This window comes from Danio rerio, chromosome 10 (genome assembly GCF_052040795.2).
Source record: "Danio rerio strain M-AB ecotype USA chromosome 10, GRCz13ab, whole genome shotgun sequence".
Classification (NCBI taxonomy): Eukaryota; Metazoa; Chordata; class Actinopteri; order Cypriniformes; family Danionidae; genus Danio; species Danio rerio.
The window spans coordinates 46,769,599-46,780,000 of NC_141030.1; the positions used below are offsets into that span (position 1 = coordinate 46,769,599).

The 10,402-nt window shown below is 39.4% G+C and overlaps 1 protein-coding gene and 1 long non-coding RNA gene across 9 annotated transcripts in view; both read right to left on the reverse strand.

The window, feature by feature from the left end:
• Positions 1-6,133, reverse strand: part of LOC141376479 (uncharacterized) — a 79,773-nt gene extending 73,640 nt beyond the window's left edge. For 4 of the 7 annotated variants that reach the window (XR_015501587.1, XR_015501591.1, XR_015501592.1 and 1 more), the window contains exons 1-2: positions 5,973-6,133; positions 5,255-5,359 (exon numbers count right to left, since the gene is read on the reverse strand). This is a non-coding gene — a long non-coding RNA (uncharacterized LOC141376479). The remainder of the gene's footprint in view (positions 1-5,254; positions 5,360-5,972) is intronic. The other 3 variants (XR_015501590.1, XR_015501588.1, XR_015501589.1) reach the window with 1 other exon arrangement.
• A 3,427-nt stretch (positions 6,134-9,560) lies between these two features.
• LOC100330650 (alpha-2B adrenergic receptor) overlaps positions 9,561-10,402 on the reverse strand; it is a 10,173-nt gene continuing 9,331 nt past the window's right edge. The window contains exon 4 of one of the 2 annotated variants that reach the window (XM_087271427.1): positions 9,561-10,083. In XM_087271427.1, the coding sequence (XP_087127553.1) occupies positions 10,082-10,083 (2 nt within the window). In that variant the 3' untranslated portion in view covers positions 9,561-10,081. The other variant, XM_087271426.1, reaches the window with a different exon arrangement.

A 10,402-nucleotide genomic window follows, 5' to 3' on the forward strand; every position in this document is an offset into this window, starting at 1 on the left:
AGTGCTTTTATAAGATGACAAAATCCCACATCTCCAATCACAGAAAACGGCTGCAAATCTTCAGCAATAAACACCCGCACTGCTTTTGTTATTTTATGTGTCTCTCGGAATCAGTTGGGTTTGTTTGCTTGAAAGATTCAGCGAGGGATTGCTGCTATATGGAGGACTTTATTACCTTCTCTGCTATCTGCCTTCAGACAGTGATATTGCTGCGTGATGCGCTGCAGATGTGCAGTCATGGTTATACGTGTAGAACAATGCTTGCACACAGTTATTTTTTGTTCAACGTTTTTTCTTTCATTGTCATTATGCTTACTGGCAAAACCGAAACGTCCTCACACCGCAGATTTGAAAGACGAAAGCACTTTCTCGTACTGTTGCCTCAGCCTCAAATCACTGCCGCTCGCCATGTTAAAGTGTGGAATGATGGTCATGCGCCCCCTAACTTTACAGCATAGTGATTGGATATTTACTCATGGGGAGGAGTTTCCTCATCTCAGCTCATGGAATTAGAGGCACACACAGTCAATTCGGGGAGATATAAAACGCACAGGAATTATTTAAACGCAAAACCGAGAAAACCGCAATTCACAAGCGCGTTTTGAACCGTGGAGGTCGTACCGTACAGTTTAATATTATATTTAGAACCATGCATCCCTAATATATATATATATATATATATATATATATACAGGGCTCGAAATTAACTTTTTTACTTGGTAGCACCGGTGCTCCCAACTTCAAATATTTAGGAGCACCAAAATAAATTTAGGAGCACCAGAAAAAATTTAGGAGCACCCACCAAAAATGATTGAGCACCGCTGCAAATTGTTTTTTAAGGGATTTATTGTATTTTAAAACAACATCAATAGGACTGACAAAAACCAGAAAAAACTATCTAACTAATGCTGCGAAGACATTGATATTTGTGTGCAATAATTCCAAAATGAATGTCTAATAATTATAGAATATTAATGATGATGAAAATGACAATAATAGTAAAAATGAATTACATTTCTCATTATGATACTGCCTTGAATGTGCATGAATGTAGGTTATCTGCTATAAAAAGTCTGTTACTTTATGAAAAATAACTGTATAGTTTGCATCAAACAAAAATGAAGCATTGCAGTAAGAAATATTTACTTTGTACTGCTGTTTTTATATGCATGTCAATTTAATAAATAATATTTCTGCTACAAAACAAACAAAAGATTATAATAAATCATTCAATTCAATGATGAAAGCTGCAAAGCAGTCATCAGTAAATAAATAAAAAAATAAAAATAATATACACCTCAAAAAAGAACAGACAAAAGAAAGTAAGTAAAGTCTCACTTCTATCACTCTTTAAAAGTTTTGGTTTCAGTTTGTGTCAATTTAAAGGTTCAGTCTGAGATGATCTTCATGTTTCTGTGTTAGTGGAAAAGCTGGCGAGTCAGCCGACCCAATTTATGAGCAGGCAGCGCAAGATTCTTGCGATGACCACCGGCGGAATACCGCTGTTTGTTATGAGACGCAGTTTCAGTGTAAATTTAGTAAAGGCGAGCTTCTTTGGCAATGATATGTACAGTATTAGACTTGACTTTTAGCGGACATTTGCGCTGAACACGCAGAATGCTGAATGCAACGCATGGAGATTCGGGCGCCTTCTCCATGAAGCGCGTACTCGATTGATCTCAGCTGGTGGATTATTATTCACCACGTGACGTGTCATGAATGCTCTCATCTGCACCTCAATTTAAGGTGGGGTTTGCAAACCTGTGTGCTTTAAGTTTTTACTCTTCTGCCGTTTGCATTTCCCGTGGTCATAAAAGCTCCTTCCCTGTCATCTGACAGCGGAATACCTTGAGTGAATGACAGCTAATATGAACCAATATAGCGGCAGGGAAGAGCGATTCAGCATGTTTTTACAAAAAATCAAAACAGGTCGCACTACAACCATTATCTGCAGTCGCACTAATGCGCCCAAATATATTATGAGGTCGCATAGATTAATTTTCGGGCGCATATGCGACCAAAATGGTCGCAATTTCGAGCCCTGTATATATATATATATATATATATATATATATATATATATATATATATATATATATATATATATATATATATATATATATACACACACACACACAGTTGAAGTCAGAATTATTAGCCCCCTTTGAATTTTTTTCTTCTTTTTTAAATATTTCCCAAATTATGTTTAACAATGCAAGGAAATTTTCACAGTATGTCTGATAATATTTTTTTCTTCTGGATAAAGTCTGATTTGTTTTATTTCAGCTAGAATAAAAGCAGTTTTTAATTTTTTAAACACCATTTTAGGGACAAAAATATTAGCCCCTTTGAGCTATTTTTTTCTCGATTGTCTACAGAACAAACCATCGTAATACAATAACTTGCCTAATTACCCTAACCTGCCTAATTCACCTTATTAACCTAGTTAAGCTTTTAAATGTCACTTTAAGCTGTATAGAAGTGTCTTGAAAAATATCTAGTCTAATATTATTTACTGTCATAATGACAAAGATAAAATAAATCAGTTATTAGAGATGAGTTAAAACTATTTTGATTAGAAATGTGTTGAAAAAAGCTGCTCTCCGTTAAACACAAATTGTGAAAAAAATAAACAAGCAATCTAATAATTCAAGGGGGCTAATAATTCTGTCTTCAACTGTGTGTGTGTGTATGTATATATATATATATATATATATATATATATATATATATATATATATATATATATATACACACACACACACACACACACACACACACACACACACACACACACACACACACACACACCCATTTTAGTTACCAAATCCAGCATTTAAGAATTAAAGAGTTTAACTACAACAAATGATTTAAAAAATTACTTCCAACAACAAGCGAACTTTGTCACTTTAAGCCGAAAACAAGCACTTGTGATGCTCCAGTTCGATATTACCAACAGCGTCATTAATCTATTCAACTTCCACAAGTCAAGACAAAGAGCCTTAATTCTTATCAGTACAGAGAAAAGTAATCAGACATGCCAGTTTTCAGCAGCACACATAATTAGTCTTGTTTATAAGGGTTTGTAATAGTGATTATGAAAGTGAACGCAGAATCCTCATAATCATGTCGGCTTCTGGAGTCTGTGTACAAATATACGCTCCACAGCATCTGCTCCTGCCGCTTCAAACAGAGGAACACACACTTGAGACTGCAGAGGAAAGTGGCGTTCGCTAAATTAACATGCAACTGCAAAGATGAAAATATGGCAACAGCTGCAGACGGCAGATGTAATGAAGGGATTCAAAGTGTGTGTGAGACGCAGAAGGTCCTCAAATGACCTCAGGTCTGCTTCAATATTAGTGAACGCACAGAAAGAGGCACACAGGATATCGGTAACCGCATGCATCTTAAAGTGAAATGTAGAATATGATAAAGGATAACATGATGAAAATGAAAATCATACATGCAAGAAATCATGAAGGTCTGTGGCAGTAGAAGAGCCAACACAGCGAAACAGCTTATCACTGAAACCGGCTTAGTGCAAGACCACAAGGACCTTATAAGGTCAAGTCTACTGACACTACAGATGATGAGGAGAAAATAAATAAACAACTGAACAAATAATTGAATTCAAAAGGCCTTGGGCTGAGCGGTAATCTCGCTGTCTTTATATAAATATATAAATGAAGTCACAGTTATAAGCCCTCCAGAATTATTTGCTCTCTGTATATACATTTACCGGCCACTTTATTAGGTATAACTTACTAGTACTGTGTTGGACCCCTTTTGCCTTCAGAACTGCCTTAATCCTTCATGGCGTAGATTCAACAAGCTACTGGAAATATTCCTCAGAGATTTTGCTCCATATTGACATGATAGCATCACACAGTTACTGCAGATTTGTCGGCTGCACATCCATGATGCCAATCTAACGTTCCACCACATCCCAAAGGTGCTTTATTGGGTTGAGCTCTGGGGGCTGTGAAGATCATTTGAGTACAGTGAACTCATTGTCATGTTCAAGAAACCAGTCTGAGATGATTCATGCTTTCATGACATGGTGAGTTATCCTGCTGGAAGTAGCCATCAGACGATGGTTACACTGTGGTCATAAAGGGATGGACATGGTCAGCAACAATACTCAGGTAGGCTGTGGCGTTGACACCATGCTCAACTGATACTAATGAGCCCAAAGTGTGCCAAGAAAATCTCCCCCACACCATTACCCCACCACCAGCCAGAACCGCTGATACAAGGCAGGATGGACCAATGCTTTTATGTTGTTTATGCCAAATTCTGACCCGACCATTCGAATGTGGCAGCAGAAATGGAGACTCATCAGAGCAGGCAACGTTTCTCCAATCTTCTATTGTCCAGTTTTGGTGAGCCTGTGTGAATTGTAGCCTCAGTTTCCTGTTCTTAGCCGACAGGAGCGGCACCCGGTGTGGTCTTCTGCTGCTGTGGCCCATCCGCCTCAAGGTTGGACGTGTTGTGTGTTCAGAGATGCTCTTCTGCAGACCTCGGTTGCAACGAGTGCTTATTTGAGTTACTGTTGCCTTTCTATCAGCTGGAACCAGTCTAGCCATTCTCCTCTGAGCTCTGGCATCAACAAGGCATTTGAGTCCACAGAACTGCCGCTCACTGGATATTTTCTTCTTTTAAGACCATTCTTTGTAAACCAAGCATGTCCAAACTCAGTCCTGGAGGGCCAAAGTTTAGTTTGTTGTGTGTTGTGGCAAGTTGGAGATTAAATCTGCAGTACACCGGCCCTCCAGGACCGAATTTGGACACCCCTGCTGTAAACCCTAGAGATGGTTGTGATTCTGAATGGTTGCACGGTTCTGATGCTCAGTTTGACTGCAGCAGATCATCTTGACCATGTCTACATGCCTAAATGCGTTGGGTTGCTGCCATGTGATTGGCCGATTAGAAATTTGCATTATGAGCAGTCGGACAGGTGTACCTAACAAAGTGGCCAGTGAGTACTTTTCTCTAATTGCAGTTTTTTTTAAAGATTTTTGGAACACATCTCTAAACATAATACTTCAACTCATTTCTATTAACTTATTTTTGTTATCTTTGCCATGAAGACAGTACATAATATTCGACTAGATATTTTTCAAGAGACTAGTATGCAGTGATATACAAAGGCTTAGAAATATTAAGCCTAATACATCAGTGATGGCAGCACTTTGGCCTGTGACTTATGTCCCAACCAAACTAAAGGACAACATTAAAAATCATGTCAAACAAAGACTTAACTCAAAAATTTGCTGTCTGTTATCACGGTCCAATCCAGACAGTAAATCCTCTACACAGAGCATATGAATATCTGACCCAATCTCCGAAAATGAATCTGCAAAATATGAAGATGAATCAAATGTACTTTTATTTTTACAAAAACATTTGATTACAACTCATTTTATCACTCACTTATTTCACTTTATTTCATGACAGCACTAAATTAAGTCTTATCAAGAGGAATTAATTAATTAATTAATTAGTAACTCCAACTCATTTACATAACTCTCCTCTCTTGTTTACACACAGAGAGGGAGAAATTGTATGACTGTGATCGCCCAGAGCATCAAAATACAAACACAAAGGACATGAGCTTTCAATCAAAACCCATCAAATTGAGCCATACCAGCGACCAAACAGACTCTCATCTATTAATTACCATTAAAAACATTAACATGACCGTACATTTAATGTAAATTGAGGATGTTCAGATTCAGTTAACAGAGGCCCTGTGATAATAAAATAAATCCTGTCATTTTGCAAATATTGGATGAATACATTTAAATGAGGTCTAAAGTTATTTATATCGTGATATTGACTGGTCTATCACCGTTTATTTACGACCGATCCGTCGACGGATATTTTGTGAGGGGAAAATGGCGCGGTTTTCGGTTTCACTTAACCTACAGCCAAAGTCCCATTCAAAAACATCTGTAGCTACTACTTACTCTCGCTTGTGGTGTTTCCAGTCCGTCATCTTGATATATGAAGAAGTAAACACATGAACATCATCTCCTGCCATAAAAGTCACTTCAGCGGCATTTTTACGTGTTATGTAAGAATGATGCGTCCGAAATCGCCTACTGCCGAGAGCGAGTAGGCTACAAACGAGATGTTAGCTCCGGTTCGCTGTTCTTAAAGGGATAGTACACACAAATCAATATATAAATAAAAATGCTTACCATTTATTCTTCCTCGAATTGTTCAAAACCTTTATGAGTTTCTTTTTTATGTTGAGAACAAAACAAGATATTTTCCTGAACGTTCATCTGAAGTTATATTGACGTCCGTAGGAAAAAACCTAGCTCAATAGAGTACATGCACAGCTAGTGTTTCGTCCCATATCGATAAACTTCATCATTTTACGGTTCCTTTTACAGCATCGATGTAAATGTAATGTAATTAAAATATAATCGCCCTGCTGAACAATCCAGCTTAAACCAGCCGAGGCTGGTTGGCTGGTTTTAGCTGGTTGATCAGCAAAGTCTATTTACTGTCCTACTAAAAAAAACAGCTTAAACCAGCCTAGGCTGGTTAGCTGGTTTTAGCTGGTCAGCCAGGCTGGTTTTAAAAGGGTTTTGGCCATTTACAGGCTGGTTTCCAGCCATTTCCACTCTGATCTTAGCTGGTCAGGCTGAAAAATGACAAGCTAAATCCAGCTAAAACCAGCTTGACCTGCCTGGTTTAAGCTGGATATAGCTGGTTTTGGCTAGGCTGGTCAAGCTAGTTTTAGCTGGACATCTCCCAGCCTAACCAGTTAAGACCAGGCTTGAAATGGCTGGAACCCAGCCTGGAAATGTCCAAAACCCCTCTAAAACCAGCCTGGCTGACCAGCTAAAACCAGCTAACCAGCCTAGGCTGGTTTAAGCAGTTTTTTTTAGTAGGACAGTTAAATAGACTTTGTCATTTAGTTGTTGTAGCGTAAAACGAGATGAAAAGCTGTTTACACCCACCGTCAGGATCAGCAGGCGAGCACAGAAACTTCTGCGTCAAGTGATCGGCGTGACCCACGCCGCCTGCCTTGCGTGTAGTTGTGCATTTAGTTCTGCGTGCTGTTTGTGTTGCTCTGCAATAACACTTTCCAAACGTTAGCTGGCAGAAGGTTTTTACTGTCCTCTGTGGCGAGTTTCTTTCGCGGGTGCTTTGTTTTGTCTGAATGTTACCTTCATGTATAAGCAGCAAAAGCTCGCTCATTCAGAAGCAGGAGCCAGCGGACGGGCAACAACATTAATCATAAGGAAAACACAAAACAAAAATCTGGAGCTTCTTCACAAGCCTCAACACTTGTAAACATTCGCTTCATACGGCTCGCGGCTCTCAGCACCTCCCACACTGGTCACAGCTACCAAGCTGTCCAATCACAGAGTTGCGCTACACACATGATGCGTGATGGGGGGCCAGGGCATCAATAGAGGTGACCTAGACGGCCGCTAAGGGTGGTCCTCACTTTCATCCGCGACATCACCAACCCCGGTCACTTCTATTTTCATTTTTGTTTTCAGGGCGATGTTGTCGTTGTTTGTTGTTTGCCTATTGCGCCAGTTCAGCTTGCTCCGGACCTGTGGGGGTCCCGTGTGATAAATTCTCATAAATTAAAAATTTTTTTTCAGAGGTGCGAGTCAGCCATGGCCAGGACCATGCAACTGCGTGAAGGCTGCGCTGAACCATACGTGTGCGCTTGATGCAGAAGTGTAAATCAGTCTTCACCCTCTCAAGGCAGGCGTTGCTGATTTGCAACAGTTATAAGCATACATTTTGCCTGTTTCTAAAATTTAATTTGAGCCTGAAAAGGATAAATCCACATAAAAGCTGACTAAAATGCTTTCTTTTGGTAATATTTAATCGAAATTTGATGACCTCAGTTTGACATTGTGGGCAAAATATGCTTAGCAAAGCCGCTCCAACTATCAGCTGACTGTAGTGAAACAACAAGGACAAAAATAAAACCCGCCCCTTATTAATATTCAGTTTCAGTTGAAAATACATCTTTAAACACAAACTTAGCAACTTCTGATTCTCCTGTGGCCTAGCAGGACAGTAAGTGTCCTTAATATGTGCATAAGCAGGAGGTCATGCATGTACTTTTCACCTGATGTTTTTAATTTACTGCTGTGTTCAAAGTGGTGCACTACATGCATCTATATAACCTACATAGGCTACTTGTGTACTTACTCAACCATTTGTTTTATATACGTTTTAGCTCTATCCATTCCAATACATTTTGTAAAAGCAACAGCCCAAAGCATTAACCTTTAAATAAGTGCACTTGCCCTAACCCTAACCCTAAAAACAAAGTCCTTTAGTACCTAAACCTGGGGGAAACCTGCTGTATTTCAAATACTGTACAGTGCTCTGAAAAAAATATCAGTAAATTAGCAGCTTTCTGGTTCTTGTGATTTATGTTTTTATGTATTGATGTTTTACAATTATGGGACTTTGACCTTGTTTTTTCAATCATGACCCAAAGCTCCAAAGCTCAAGGTGAGAGCAGGAACCTTCACTCGTGAACAAAACCCAACACAATCTCACGGCAATTCGTAACTTTTTCATTTAGTGGCTAATTCGTACAAATTCGTACGATCTAATTCGTACATTTTAGTACGATGTGCGTATCCCCCAATGACGGTTGGGGTTAGGGGTGGGGTCAGGTGCCACGCCTCCTTTTTAAAATCGTACATTTTCTTACGACTGAACTCGTATGAATTCGTACGAATTAGCCACTAAACTGCCAAAACGTAAAATACTTACGTTTTCTCGTGAGATCAGGCTGACAAAACCCCAACTTGAACTCCTCCACCTGGGCTAAGGACTTTCCTCCAACCTTTTTCCGGTGGAGCACCATGGCCTCGGATTTGGAGGTGCTGATTCTTGCCTGAAAGGACAAGATCTCGATTTCAAGCGGCCGAAATGAGTTTCCTTCGTAAGGTGGCAGGGCACACCCTTATAGACAGGGAGAGGAGCTCTGACACCCGGGAGGATCTCTGAGCAGAGCTGCTGCTCCTCCACATTGAGAGAAGTCAGCTGAGGTGGCTCAGGCATCTGTTTCAGATCCCTCCTGGACGCCTACCTAGGGAGTGGTTCAAGGCATGTTCCACCGAGAGAAGGCCTCGGGGAAGACCCAGGACACGCTGGAGGGACTATGTCTCTTGGCTGGCCTGGTAATGCCTTGTGATCCCCCTGGAGGAGCTGGAGGAAGTGTCTGGATAGAGGGAAGACTGGGGTTTTCTCCTAAAGCTGCTGCCCAAGGAACCCGGCCCCGGAGAAGCGGATGAAAATAGGATGAGACTTTGACCTTTCCTTCAAAAACTTTTAACCTTAAAGTTATGAAAAAGGGACCTTTATTGACATTTGTAATAGTTTAAAGTGATGTATTGTTTGGGTTGTTGTTGAACACGCTACAAAAACCATCTCAAGTATCATCCCATGTACACACAGAAACCTAAGCATCAGAAAAAAACTTGTCGCGAAAGACACAGGCATATTAATACAGCACACTATAATGAAATGAATTGAATAAATGAAAACAAAAATTACAATTATTATAATATAAGGTATTTTGCTTTAATTTTGACAGGAAATCATTTCAAAATGCTGATTTAAAGTTTAATTACAGCAGTGAAAATGTTTTAAAAATAATAAATAATTGTAACAGCAAACTCTTAATGATTTCAGTTAATAAAAGAAGCTTTTTGATAGCTAAATATTGACTTTACATTAAGAAAAATTTAAGTTAAAAGTGGATTTCAGAAATCCACCCATCTTGCTTTGTGCGTTTGTTTGTAATTTGCTTTAATCTGGTATTTTCCCAGAGAGCTGACGCTCTCTGACATCTCTGAATTTTTTATCTCTGTCAGCCAGAGGTGTCTCTAAGAAAGACCCGCGTTGTCTTTGGAAGTACACTAGAAAGGTCACGACCAACATCCTGAAGTGTTTCCATCGGCACGATCTTGTGAGAGTTCCTCATGTCTGATGTGGCACCTCAGCTGACGAAACACAAAAATGAAAGGAATGCGAGCTGAAGCTCTTTTAACCGATCTGATGGAAGAAGAGTCAAATGTTCTAGAGAATAAAGCAAACAGCGGTTACTTAAACATCCAGATACAGAAGAAGCCATTGTGCGGATCTCACTCCTTGAAGAATTGCATTTCAAATCATCAAAACAAGGTCATATTTCACCCAAAACTTTTACAAAATGTGCTGTGCGTTCCGTTAAACATAACTGTCCTGGTTTTGTGCACTGTAACGTTTTCATATGACTATTAAAAGGACAAATAAGAAACACTGAATGATCTTTTTTTAGAAAAATCTGGCCATGCAAACTAATTAATGAAAGTATTTAAAGACAGCTCTGAGCATGCACAAGTATTTATATGCAATA